The sequence below is a fragment of the Pungitius pungitius genome, chromosome 1 (assembly GCF_949316345.1).
Source record: "Pungitius pungitius chromosome 1, fPunPun2.1, whole genome shotgun sequence".
NCBI lineage: Eukaryota > Metazoa > Chordata > Actinopteri > Perciformes > Gasterosteidae > Pungitius > Pungitius pungitius.
Genome location: NC_084900.1, coordinates 10,563,167 through 10,577,836, shown reverse-complemented (window position 1 = coordinate 10,577,836; position 14,670 = coordinate 10,563,167). Strand labels below are relative to the sequence as shown.

The 14,670-nt window shown below is 41.4% G+C and overlaps 1 protein-coding gene and 1 long non-coding RNA gene across 16 annotated transcripts in view; one reads left to right on the top strand and one right to left on the bottom strand.

Annotated features, from left to right (window-relative positions):
• The window catches only part of LOC134127280 (uncharacterized), a 181,230-nt gene extending 177,332 nt beyond the window's left edge, over positions 1-3,898 (top strand). For 2 of the 3 annotated variants that reach the window (XR_009956008.1, XR_009956006.1), the window contains exon 2: positions 3,582-3,898. This is a non-coding gene — a long non-coding RNA (uncharacterized LOC134127280). The remainder of the gene's footprint in view (positions 1-3,581) is intronic. The other variant, XR_009956007.1, reaches the window with a different exon arrangement.
• Positions 1-14,670, bottom strand: part of nrxn2b (neurexin 2b) — a 493,664-nt gene that overhangs the window by 361,067 nt on the left and 117,927 nt on the right. For 11 of the 13 annotated variants that reach the window (XM_037480221.2, XM_037480234.2, XM_037480230.2 and 8 more), the window contains exon 4: positions 9,051-9,080. The exons of the other annotated variants lie outside the window; for them this stretch is intronic. In XM_037480221.2, the coding sequence (XP_037336118.2) occupies positions 9,051-9,080 (30 nt within the window). The remainder of the gene's footprint in view (positions 1-9,050; positions 9,081-14,670) is intronic. 13 annotated transcript variants of the gene reach the window in all.

Here is a 14,670-nt window from a genome sequence, read left to right as displayed (position 1 = left end):
TCCCACCTGCAGCCACTAATCACCCTCACCCACAGCCAATCAACTGCAGGATGGAGTGGTTTAAAAGGAGGTCGCGAGAGACAAGAGGGAGAGCGGTTGGAGAGAGAGAGAGAGCAGAAGGACTGTAGTGAAAAGAGAACTTGACCAAACTTGTGTGTTGAGCAGAGTGGTGTTCATGGGCCATTTCATTTTGTTTTGTGTACGTTGGTGTTTGGACTTTTGTACTGGTCAAGGTTAAGCTATTTTTTATTTTTCTGTCTGTGTTTAACCCATTGTTTGTACTATTCAGTTTTTTGTTTCTTCAGTTGTCCCAGGGAAAAGGGGACCGCACAATGGGAGTGTGTAGGTAAGAGACCCTGGGGTTTACATACTACCCGTAGATAAACCTCTGTCTATACACACTAGGTAAGATCTGGGCGGACCACCCACCTGTACTTTTCAGAGCGTTTAACAAACGTGTGTTTAGATTAGGGGTCTTTTTCATTCATTTCTTTGCTTTGGTTCCGCTCAGCCCCTTTTCCCCCACTACCGTATTATAGGCCCAATAAACCTGGTTTGAACGGTACGGTGTTTTTGGTTGTCCTGATTGTGCGCCCACTGTTTTTATTTCACCTTACTCTCCCTGTGACCAGCTCACGTGTGACGGCGAGTTACGGTATCCTCACTTTAGAGGATATGATTCTGTACTGTGTTTGACACAAGCTTATGTGTGGTCAATCGTTTATTTCTGCTATGCAAACCGCATTGTTAGTGATCTTTCATCTCTAAAGGGGAAACAAAGTCAAAAACATTTAACATTGGTCAGTCAAACACTTACCAGGTGGCTAATGTGTGTTTCAAAAGTTTAAAAGGGAACAGCTTACTAAGGGAATTTGCTGTGAGAGCCCATATGTGAGCAGCAATGAGCATCCATTCCCTTGTAAAGCGGCAGTCCGCTGTGTGTATGATTCGCCTTGTCAATTTGTCTAAATGAACCTGCCAATAGCAAGGCGTGACTAGCCTGGGAACACACAATGCGGGCTCCGATCAATCTAAAGGAGGGGGGGGGGGGGGGGGAGAAACTGGGATTGTCACGACCTCAAACTCTGTCATTCGCTTCACCCGAGGAAACCACTGAAGGTCAAGTAGAGTAGCCTCGGTCCAGCTCTGTCAATCCCCATTAGACTCATGTTTGTGATGACTCCATGTACAGATTGACTAATACATTGCCAACTGCGACAAAGGATTTGGATATTTTGGTTATTATTTGGTGAGCAGTGCTATTGCCCCACTACACTACATGCTATGCGTAAGCTCTTCATAATCCTCCATGAAGCAGGCCAGTCAGTATTATCGTGTTAGTCTAGTACGGCGTGATATGCTGTAGCCATACTGGCCCCATAGCTTCACATCTACTGATCCCAGGCTTCTCTCTCCGTGGCTGTGGGGACTGTGTGCAGCACATTCAGGCTGCTGTGGAGCTCCTTCCATTTAAGCCTGCTGCTGCGTCAGGAGAAATTCCTGCCTGTGTGAGGACTTCTGTCGTACCGGCCTAATGTCTCTGCACAACACTTGCAGGCCAGACAGTATACTCTGCCCAGGCTGCTGAGTAGGGTGGATGGGGTCACTGAAATATTCTGAATGATCACCCCTTGGAATTTACAACGATGATGCCATTTTAGATGACATGACATCATGCTGTGTGAGATGTGTAGGACTTTATTCCTGGCTTAGGATGAAATGAGGATATGCGTCATTTAGAGAGGAATTTTGTTTCGCCTAAATGTTAAGTCAAGTTTTCCTAAGAATTTCATGTTCCTCGGGCGAGTTCACTATGCAAATTGAGTTCCACTTTGTCTGGATTATTTACTATTCATGTTTGATTAATTTAATGTGCAGGGTAGGTTTTTTTTGTATGCATTATTCAAGAACTAAAAATGTCCAGTTATGAATTAAAAGGATAGAGCATAATCTTTATAGAATTCCAACGCTTAGAACACTATGTATATTTTGTTGCTTTTAGTTAATAGCATTTGTCAATAGAATTGCATTTCTTATTCATCAAATCATTCTTAAGAGCTCAGTGGCACATTTTTCAGTGGCTTTAATAATTAATCAAACTTTGGCATTCATGCCATTACCCTCTCTGCTGTGTAATTGTTGAAAAACAGCAGTTTGGTGTGAAGCCGTATCTCTGGCAACAAGTTAAGCCACAGCCCCACGCTGGTTACAGAGATAAAAAGTGTTCATCTCTAATCTACATTTCTTGGGAGTTGAATTGTTAAGGTCAATGGGTAAAAGACCTTTAATTATCAGTGTTTATAGTTATTTTTGTTCATATATTTTTTTGAAAAAAATGATTGGTCAGTCCTTTACATGTAGTCCAAAATAAAAAATAACTATTGCTTCACAATATGTTGTAGATAACATTTGGTATATCACAAACAAATCACCAATGATAAACTTTGTTTATACATTAATAGTAAGTGTGTTGACCAGTAGTGATTAGTATTGCCTTTTTATCTATTGGCTACATTGAACCTCATCTCATTCTTCATTTAATGTCAGCTGTTAGCATACAGGTGTTTTATGAAGCTCTCACACAGCATTAACGAGCTGAGAGCAATCCATCTTGTGTGTAGGAGCAGGATCTAAGTCTTGACCAGCAGCACATCACTGCACATCGTAAACGACAGTAAAGAGTTCATTAATGTGATCTACATTATTTATGGAAACCTGATTTGTTTCAGCTTATTGGAACAGCTTAAACATAATATCCTTGTCGATGAGTGTAATTTGTGATTATTGGGTCAATTATTCCAAAAATGATGCAGGATAGGTAAAAAGAAACAGTGTGAGATCAGTGGCTTCACGTAGAGCTTCACTGCACTCAGTGTGTTTAAATAGCTTAGACCAAACACAGTGGCACAAAGACTCTATAAACTCCTATCTTCATCTGGACCTAGTCCATTACATTCAAGGCTAGAGACACACTGGGCTGAATATTCCCTACATTTTCCCCAAAGTATCTTCAAAAAGATCAACATTAAACCCGTTAAGAAGACAATTCTGGTAAATGTATTCCCAGCATGTGTCATGCTGGCCACGCCAAAATAAGGTGTTTGTGGCGGTGGAGGACTCCATCAAATAAGGTACCAAATGGTCCGTGTTTAAAAACATCTAAAATTCCAAAGCCGAAGGGCCGGAAATGTTGGCAGTTTAGAGCAATTAACTTGCAATGTTTTTTATTTTATTATTAGAAACAGCAATTTATTAATTATTTAAGGGCCTTAATTAGTTTGTTAAAAGCTAAAAACCCTTCTGGGCCAATGTTTAGAATAGCAAATGAACATCTTGGGGAATGCTGTTCTACTGAAATAGGTTACCTCTATATTAGCTTACACTATGGTATGTTAGCATCACTATTTATTGACTTTCATGTGACCGATGCGACTACATATAACGTATTTTCCGCACTATAAGGCGCACTTAAAAGCCTTTGTCTCAAAAAATGACAGTGCGCCTAATAATCCGAAGCGCCTTATATATGGATCAATTGGTTAATTGGTTGATCCATACTGGTTAACGAGGCTCCATTGGAGGGCAAGTCTGGTGCCAGCAGCCGCGGTAATTCCAGCTCCAATAGCGTATATTAAAGTTGCTGTAGTTAAAAAGCTCGTAGTTGGATCTCGGGATTGAGCTGACGGTCCGCCGCGAGGCGTGCCACAGTCTGTCCCAGCCCCTGCCTCTCGGCGCCCCCTCGATGCTCTTGACGGAGTGTCCCGCCGGGGCCCGAAGCGTTTACTTTGAAAAAATTAGAGTGTTCAAAGCAGGCCCGGTCGCCTGAATACCGCAGCTAGGAATAATGGAATAGGACTCCGGTTCTATTTTGTGGGTTTTCTCCTCTGAACTGAAGCCATGATTATGAGGGACGGCCCGGGGGCATTCGTATTGTGCCGCTAGAGGTGAAATTCTTGGACCGGCGCAAGACGGACTAAAGCGAAAGCATTTGCCAAGAATGTTTTCATTAATCAAGACCGAATGTCGGAGGTTGAGACATATTGTTAATATCCACATTAACGTTTGAACGTTACCATGGGGGCCAACGGAGTTGTCAGAACGCTTAATAAAGTTTGACTTAACACAGCATCATCTAGTGGCTGCATAACGCAACCCTAGTCAAACGTTTGACTGCAGTATCTTATAATCCTGTGCGCCCTATATATGAAAACTGTTCTAAAATAGGCCATTCATTGAAGGTGTGCCTTATAATCCGGTGCGCCTTGTAGTGCGGAAAATACGGTACACTGGATTGTTCCTCTTCACGGCTGTGGTACTGTTATGCATCATGACCAAAGTATTACTCAACAAAGCTTTAGATAGGAATAGAACTGTACAAATAATGCTGCCATTAATGTATATTGTGTATTTCATAATGTGGCCTTACCATATAACATTGATTGTTCGAATTTGAAATTTAAAAGCATTCATTTCAAAACCATTAATATGATAAAAAACGGGATGTATTAAAATGACCCACATGTGTGCACAGTCGTTAGGGACTGCCATGTATGGTCTCTGACAAGATAAACTATTTTGGAAGAGCTTTTGTATAATATCCATTTGCCTTTTGGACTGCAACACCTGGACAAAACTGAAGCAAATGAGGACAATCCAGGGATCAAGCTGTGCAGCAAGCTCTGCCCTATTTCCCATTTCTGTGAATGTTTTGCAAAAACGTATTTGAGAGGTTTGTTGATCTAATCACAATAATTTCCAGCAGCAACTGGTCAACGTACATTTTTCTACCCCAAAAAGTTCTGAGTTATTTTCTGCCTCCATTAGTAAACCCAAATTACTTCCCTCTAGTGTGCTGCTGCAAAGAATCTCTTTGAGAAACATCAGCTCACGGTCCCATCTCGGTTTCCGCCCACGGTGACACTCAAAAATGTGAGGTGTAGTTAACGGACCGTCTGAGTCCCTCAGCACCGGGCGGTCCGCCTCATCTCAGCCCGCAGTGAGCTGCTTGTTCTCGGCCAGACTTTGAAACTGCTATGAAATGCTCCGCTTCGATCCACTTTCCCGTGGCGGTTATACACAAGATACTATAAATAGGCCGAGTGTTCATAACCTTTAGTAGTGTGGGGGAGAGAGCATTTCATTAGTATGTGTCTCTCAATAGTCTTATACTGCCACTCATACAAAAATAGTGTCTGATCAAAAATATATATGTTTACTTAGTAAAAATCCAAATGTTTTCAATAAGATGAGAAATTGAGATCTTCTATATTTTAAAGTTAAAAAAAGCAAAAAGGTTGTAAAAATGAGTATTGAAAAGTAAGTAGTAAGTCTTAGTGGTAGGGAAAGCACTAAACAATGCCGGACTATACATTTTTGCATTTCTCAATTGATATTTTGTTCCAACATATTCTGTCTATGTGAACATTTAGTGATAATTATTGTTCAGAGATATCATATTCCACAAAGCTTATTGTGATAATTATGACATTCCTGTTCCATTTTTAAATGTAATCTGTTGCTTTCCAAGCACACGTTTGAGGTGTAGGGTTGGCAGCACTCTTCCAGACAGGCAGATAGAGATCAGCAGTGACTGAAGCCTGGGGTTTGTCCTTCCTACAGCTGTGAAGGACAGCCTTGGGTTTAAGAAGAGACTGACATTGATTTTTCTAGGCCGGGTTACGTGAAGGCGGAGGCAGCCGCCCTCTGATCGTTAACATTGACCAAGAGTATTGTTCTGTGTGTTGGAGGCAGGTCTGTCCCAATAACCAACATACATGTGTGCACACAAACGAAGATATTTAGAAAGGTCAATGCCTGTGGGGCCGACAGGTGACTAAATCCTCCAGTGAAAATCAGCTAAATCACTAACATGTCACACATTCTTGCCTTTGCCAGAGAGCTTTATTGATTATTTTTTTGCCCGTCCGTTGGTAGCAAACTTTGGATTAATTCTGGCTACATGCAGATCAATACTTGCAAGGCAATGTTTGATAAAACTTGCATAATCCGCTGATTTAATTTGAACTCTAATAATATAGCACCCATCCCAAGGTTATTAAGCTAGCGTATCTGTTTATACAAATATCCATTATTTAATCAGAATGAGTTAGTCCTGTTGAGAAAACATAATAAAACAATCCGTATATGGTGTATGTACAGTGGTTTTTATCTCATCTCCGAATGCCTGTGCCCCATCTGGAGATTCTTTTTTTTCTTTAATTACTACAATTATTAACTGCTTTTGAGAAACTCATGTACAAGAGTTATAGTGAGGGTTGTATTTAGTGAAATGCATGGATCAGTGTGCTTGTGATAGATTGTATTTAGTCGCTACAACTTTTTCTCCAACCTTATCTTTCAAAATCTCAACCCGCACGTCATTTGAAAAAGAAAGTTCTGGGATTTTCAGTTGCAGCATCTTTTCAAGTTGAGGGGGGGGGGGGCATGAATCCACATCTAAGCCCTGGATGTGGTACAGCAGAGTGAGCGTGTGATGTTGAGATCCATGCGTGTCTCCGGAGAGATGATGGGAGACTGATAGATGCCTTAATGTCAGATTTTCCATTCTTCTACGTTCTATTTTCTTTTTGTGCTCATCTCGCGACAAGCCAGTGACTGAAGTAATCAGTGAGCCCAGCACTTATATGGAGGGAGAGAAAAGGCTGCATAGATAAAAAAAAAAGAGATTAGAGTTATGATTCTGCTGGTCAAAATGAATGTCTGCTGGCGATAGAATGTGTTCCACCTTTGGATTTAGTCATATAGAAGTTTTAGACATAAGTTTGATGGTTATTTGATTGATAAATGAATTAAGCTTTCGTAGATTAAACAAAACTAAAATACCCATCATTATGTGTTTGAAAATCGAAGGGGATTGCTTCAAATTTGTTGATCAACTTAAAATAAGGCAGCAAGACTTAACATCTGACTCTAGAATCATTCGAAGTTATGCATTTTAGTTTGAAACATAAATAACTAACTGAAGTGTGTTGAGTGTTTTGGGGTTTGTTGACTATAGACTATATCAATAACTTAAGAAAAGCCATTGTATACAGTTGACATTTTGTCCATATACCAAAGGAAACATTGATTTCATTGAATATTTTAAATAAATACATTGCTAAAGGTGCATATGTGATGCAAGTAGCAATAACTAATGTCTAAACAATGAAGACATTGTTTAAGTAATGCAGAGGTTATGATGATGCAAATTTATGACCTGGAAATTTTCACCTGCAGTGTTAGAACCAACATTCATGGAACGTTTTGATTTTTAGATCTAAATGATTATCCTATTATTCTACTTTGTATCTCAGTTAGGTTGTTCATTCTGTACAGATGCGATTTACTTACTGCACTCTAGCCAACCTGGGAGAGCAATTCCTCCCCTGACACTCTCCCAAAGACTATGGTTTCTTTATCTTACAGTGAGAGTTTCTGTTCCAATGTAAGGTTCTCGGGACAGAGGATGTCGCATGTGTGCAGACTGTAAAGCCCTCCGAGGCCATTTGTAATTTGGTGCTACACAAAATAAATTGAACTGAATTGAATAGGGATAGTTGCCGCAGTATGCTTTGTTCCTGCTGCTGCAGTTGTTTAAATTATCTGCATTAGTAATTAAGTATGTATCTCAGGTTTAATGTAACCTACAATGAGAATTAACTATAAAGTACCGATGCAATAGTGAAATGTTTCTCCCCATTGTGTGAGGCTAAAATCCATCAGATGAACAAACAGATTGAGGCGCTTTTGGAAAGATTTACTGGGTTAAGTGATCCACTAAAAGTCGCTGTGTTGTATTTTTTAACAAGGCGAGTCAGTGTTTGAACATACCAGGAGCCCCGAGCCATTCCATCAATTGGTGGGTATACGAGATGATGGAGAAACAACTTGAGAGCAATCAATGTTTCATAAGGAAGCACTGAGTCAGAAGAGATGGGTTGTTACTATGAATATTGAAGACCAGTATAAATGACAGCATGCACTGGATGCTGCAGTTATTCACTTCCTTGCTCTCTTGCAAACTTTGCTTTATCCCTTTTATTCCCTTCCATGCAGCCCTCACAATGAGGTCAGAGGTCAACGATGGTCAGTGGATGAGGAGTGGTTACTGTAAAGGATAGGACATGCTTACATTGGAGACTTGTGTGTAACTGTAAATTAAACTAAATTACATAAAATGCCTTTTACTTTATGTCAATACCCGCTTTAAAAAATACATCAAAAGCACAAAATGCGAGATGGTGAAACAAATGAATAAAGAGTGTTAGATAAGGAGAGGTGTGTGGCAAATATCAAATAGCAACAGCTATGGTATGGAATGTACACAATATAGCATCAAAACTAACCCGGTGTTCATAACAAAATCAAAGCAATTGTACAAAATTCTCATAAAAAGACCGACATATTTGGTTGAATCAGATTGCCCTTCAAATAACAATTTGCCAAACAATGGGAATGTCAGCAGAGTGGTGAAGAGAAACTCTGCACATTCGAAAACACTTTCACCTTGAAGTGTCAGTGAATGGGATTGTGGATACATTTTGCTTTTTAAACTTTGACCAACAAACACATTTCATGTTGAATCAGCAGTTTCTTTTTTTCTACTTTCTGTTTAAACCCAAGCAGAAGGGATAGCAGAAAAGTGTTACCTTCAGCCCCAGGGTGAGGTCGTCGGGGTCAAAGGTGGTCAGAGGTGAAGGTCCAGGACGTTAGCCATAGGACAGGACAAGGGGTGGGAAACACATTTGTGGAGGTCACAGAGAAGCACAAAGACATGGCGAAAGGGAAAGGAGGGAGAGGCAGGAGTCACAAACAAAAAAAAGGAGATGTGGGAATAGAAGAAGAACGAAGCAGTAACAGGTGAGGATGTTGCACATTTTTTTTAAAGGGAAGATTTGTGAAGAGATGGAGGGACATGGCACCAGGAGAAGGTAAGAAGCAGAAGGGGAAGTTGTGAGGAAAAGCAACAGCTTTGAGGGCTTGGGAGGAGAGGCTGAGTCAATTCCTCTAAAAAACCAGAACCAAAAAAAAAAGGAATGAACCCATACCTTGGTCGTTTAACGTCAGGTGCGCCAGACCTTGAAAGGGAAAAAACAGAAAACAAGAACAGAAAGAGGAAGAAAAGAAGGTCATAAAAGGCACGGGAAGAAAAAAAGCATTGTCACAACGTTGGACTGCAGTTTGTGACAGACATCCTGGGGCAGATTTGGATGTCAGAGTTCAAATCAAGGGTAAAAAAAAGAGAGAGACAGACAGACAGAGAAAGGAGGAGAGAGAAAGCGAGAGATAGAGAGAAAGATAGTAACAGAAAACAAGCAAACACTTCTTGAGTGAGGTGTAGGGGGTTTAGAAAAAAAAGCATTTTCATTTGGTGCAACCCCCGAAGGCTATTGCTCTCACAAATGCTTTTTTTTCCTCTGGAGTACTTATGGAACACACAGAACTGTTTGGCAGAAAAGGCTTGAACTGGATTCCTCATCACCCACTGTGCACAAATCCTTAAAAAAGACCTGAAGGTCTCACATAGAGAGGGTCAGAGATAAACCTGGAAACACACTACAGGGTAAGACGGTTCAACCCAAAGCGCATTTCACTATTTAGCTGCAGGCTATAGTGACACAACGTGTCAGTAAATATAACAGAAAGATGTCCATGAGGAGCTCCAGCTGTTGTAACATCAAGTCAACATGGTATCCAACAACAGTACCGAGCAAACAGCTAAAACAGGACACATGATCTAAAAAATGTTCAGGTCCTGATTGAGCAAAACTTGCTGTTATCACCAAAATCCCATCCATTCTGTGATCATTCACAGTTGTAGTCAATCCAGTCGCAGCACAATCATCCTCAGGAATAGCAACCACACTGAAAACCAACATTAAAAGAACCAGCAGGCCAAACAACCACCACCACAGAGTCTTCTTCGATGTATAATGGTGTGTGTTAACGCGCACACACCTGTGCATGAAGAAAAATGCTTTTCAAAACTGCATGACATATAGCAGCTCTCACTGCTTGAAGTAGCATCATGACAGCACCTGTACAAATAATGGCAGAACATGTTTGAGCCTTACGGATAAAATTAACATTTTTAAAAGTGGGAGATAGATTGTATTGTTGAACAAAAATGAAACAGTCTTAAGTATTCGCTGACGCCAGCTTCCTAAATGCAGGAGCACAAACTACCAAGCGTTATGTTTATTGGCCTAAGTCGCTAAAGATTGAATCATTTCAAGCCAGCCTGTCTTTTCTCTAATCAATACCGGTTCAAACAACAGACTGTTGGTGCTACCAGCAAAGAGCTCACTCAAATAAACCCTTCCACATCAAGGAAGCACCGTGGTTTTGCCTTGGACCGGTTTTGGAATATCAGCATCCAAGAATAAGAACAAACAAGGGTCCAGAACCAATTTACGTCACAGATGACTTTCCTTGATGCTTGGGATTCATTTTTTGATATTGAATTGAATTGACTACTTCTTTCCTGCTAAATCATCCAGTATCTATAACATAATGTCTAATGTCCAAGAGAAGAAGCGGCTGCAGGTGGAATGTACAAAACAAGTGTACGTCAGCAGCAACCAGCCGGTGGACAGAAGCTCAAACGAGTCTCGACTACAAGCTGCCCCAATGGTCCTCTTGCTTAATGACATGTGTGATTCAGGTGCAGGCAGCGTTTTATTCATCTGGCTGTAGTCCGTTTGCAGCCGACCCTTTGCTGAGTCCAATCACTCTGCCTCCCTCTGATTTCGTTCCCTTGCTTGTAATTCATTAGGGCGATAAGGCGGAGGCTCCTGCAATGAAAAACAAACCCATGTTTTCGCTGCTCGAGAAGTCATTCAAATACAGCAGACACCCCGCCCGGCCACCTCTAGCTCAAGCAGGCAGACAAAGGTGAGGAGAACAACAACAACAAAAAGACGCACAGAGGAAAGGAGAGCAGAATGGCAGCCCATTGTCAAACCGTGTGTTCACCGCCGGTGTTAACAGATGGCAGAAAAGTCAAAAATCCATGGAACGGAGACATTTATTCCAAGGTAACCTATCAGGAAATTAGAAAGGTGCGATTCCATCTGTGCAACATGCGAAACCATTTCCACCGCACGCACGCTATCACACAGAGCCAGTCACACGCATTGTGTTGTCTTGGCAGTAGAACGGGATGCCAGACCTCGTGCCAGATTCTGATCACGATGTGCCGGATTTACATTGAAGTGGTCTTAGAGATCTGAATACTACAGACACGGGGGAACGCTCCGCCTCTCTCAGGTTCCATCCTGCGTTAACATTGGAGCACAAATCAATTCATCACAGCCACGCCACAAATACTGGGGACATGACACAAATCTGAGCACCTCCGAGTCTTCTCATCTCCTCGACATCTGAGCATTTCATTGCATCCTTAAATCTTCAGCGAGTACAGATGGGAGTGCCGGACGGAGCCAGCACCGATTGGTTGGTTATGATTAAGTGGCAGATGGAGCGATGCCATAATTCTGCCATTAGGAGGAAACGTGCTTACGTCTTATTCGGGCGACTCCTCTTGCGCTCTGTTTTTCACCCACTTGCCCACCTTTTTCTTGGCTCGCTGTCTGTACATCCAGCCCTCCACTGGCCAGCTGCAGCTGCCTCCTGCTCTTTCCTTTCTCAAGTGCCACTTTATTCTGCTGTGGTCTCAGGTCTGGTGAACAAATGCCACTAATGTTGAGCAAACTACTGATTTGATTGAACACGCTGTTGGTGGCTCAGACACCAGTGTCAGATACGGCATGATTAAGATGAAGGCAGGCTAGCAATGTCAACAGTGTGTACGTATCAGTCGGTTCACCAGACTCATACATTCATTTTATTGAAAAAACAACCCTGTACAAAGGATTGCACGGATGATAACGAAGTCTCTTGCATGTCTTTGTTTTGAATGCATTAGTCACTAACATGTTCTTTATTGTCCTTGTAAGGCATTTCTCTGTCTTGCACAAAAACACATGAACAGATGTGCTGGCTGCCAGAAAAACACACGATTGGTAGGGGCGGGGGAAAATGGGAGTAATGAACATGATCACTTCCCCCCCCCCCCCCCCCCCCCCATCATTTGTTCATCAGATGGCCACATCGACTGGAGTCAGAAGAAGGAATACTCTCCTCCAGGTCCCCTGCGGTGCTGGCATGTTAAATAGCATTACCCTCTAAGGACTCTCCCCAGCATATGGCCACTGCACTTTACATGCCTCCTGAAGGCACATGCCACCCTGACACAAAACCATTACTTGCATATGCCGAAATATCACTTGGTTAAAACATATTTCTAGACGACACTGACTGCATTTTATTACTTTGGTGTGAGAAAGTGTTTAACCAAAAAAGCAATAACGGTAGGTGTATGAACGTTGAGGGGGAATATAGTATAAGAACAACGAATGCTGGGCGCGCCCTTGATGTAAAACAAAAACTATATCTAAAATATTTGACACAAGCACAAATCACTGGCTTTTTACTAGTCCAGGGAAAAGATAACGTTTTACAACGTAATCATTGCTGTAGGTCTCCCGTTGCCAAAAACTGCCTGCACTGCCCTTAAGGGCTCAGAAACAATCCAGGGCAATTTGTCAAAACATATGCTTAAAAGATGTGGGGGGAATGGCTTGGATTGAACGTGAATAATATTCATCTCGGCAGGCCGATCCATAATGTATGGTGTCTTTGAACAGCTTAAGTAATATAGAAACTGTGGAAGAATTTAAAGTGCTTTAATAATTCATTGGGGATATCTATTCTTTGAGAGAGAGAATGAACCAGATAGTGGGAGGTAAGAGGCGAAGAAGACATACACAATCTCGCTGAGAGTTAGACTGATGTTAAAGGCTTTCATGTCTTACACCGCTTTCAATTATTAACAATGAGCTTTCCCGTTTCAAAAAGAAACAAACCGGTTCAATACTTTGACATCAAGAGACATCAATAGAATATCTTGCTCACTGGGCCCACATTGCTCTCTGATTGTAGCGGCCTGTGCATTTAATAAAGGTTGAAAGACAAACGTCGCATTCACACAAAGTGTCTTTCATCATGACACAGAAGCTGTCTCTAGGTGTGTGTGTGTGTGTGTGTGTGTGCGTGTCGCTGAGGATGTCATTAAGATACTCCGTTCCGACTGGCCATATGAGCTCTGAGGTGGTAATTTATGTCAAGATGTTTTATTGATGTTTAGGCCCAAAAAAAAGCTAAGCACACTGACGCCACATGAAATAGCTCCACAAAGAATAGACCAGTGTGGAGTTAGTGTTTGTTTTGCGTCTGCCTGCTTAGTATGGACAGGTCAGCACGTCACTGCGGTGTATTTTCTTTTGCACACACGGTACACTGTGGAAAAGCATGGCACCCGTAGGATTCTCAAAGCATGTGTTAAAGATTAGTTTTCATTAGTATAAAGTTGAAAAAAATCTAGAGCCTGTGGTTCTACAGACTAGACTCCCCCATTGGCTACAGCATTTAGCTCTTGTTGACGAGGCTCTTATGGACCTTTTTACAACATAGTGGCAAATAAAACACAAGCATTAAACTAAAGTGGATTACATGATACTGGCTTATACCAACACCTTTAAACAGTGTTTATACACATTTTTTACCAATGGCTATCCATGAACAAACATTTTAGGAAATCTTACATAAAATGTTGTAGTATTTGTAGTATTTATAAGAATGAGAATTACAAAGAGTACACAGTATTCCCCCTACCATTCAATTAGGCCCCCTAAAAAAGTCACATTTTTACAATTATCCATGGATATCTGCACACGTGCGAGTTGCATCCCGGTGGACACAAACGGACACATGAACACGCTCCCACCAGCAGACGGACAGCACGTGCTGGTGTATATCAGTGAGAGGAGAAAGACGTGCTGCTCGACGTAGCAGTCGCCCGCCGATGTGGTTCCTTAGAAATAACCATTTTAAAAATCCATCCCACCATACGAGCGCCGTTTGAAAAAATATGTATATTTATCGTTGTGTTGGTTGCTGCCAGAATACCCTAAATTCTTAGCACTAAATAAAATTTGCACTTTACATTCACAGCATTTCAGAATCCACCTCAGAGTGTGTGTGAGGGCGATGTATTTGATTTCATTAGAAATAGCACTGGGAGCTGTTGACCCAAAGCAAGGCACTTAAGCCGAGTGAGTGAAGCATTAAATCTTTATGGTCACTTTCCGCTTTACACAGCAGCCATCGTCTGTCAGGAGAGATGCACTAAGTTGTTTGGAAGACTGTCAAATGACAATATTTATTATTCACTTATAATTAGAAAGGGCCAACTAGATAATTAAGATTAACATAATTAAGCCACAGCGAGGTATGAAGGTATTCATTCCAACCCTACCACAAGAGAGAATCCAATCTGCTGCATCTTCATTATTTTTGGGGCCGTATACGTGTTTTTATAAGCAGTCCTAATATACCGCACAGCATTTCATACTAAATAGTCAATGCAAAATGGGGCTGAACCACAGTGCTGAGTGTTGTTTATTGGCTTACTATTCTAATCTGTACGAGGGGGAGATCAGTCTTAGAAGGGAAAATATTTCATATCAAGATATTATACTCCCACACATCTCTTAATTAACTGCATAATGCTGAGTGAATCCCTTTGACTCACACATTTTGTTCATT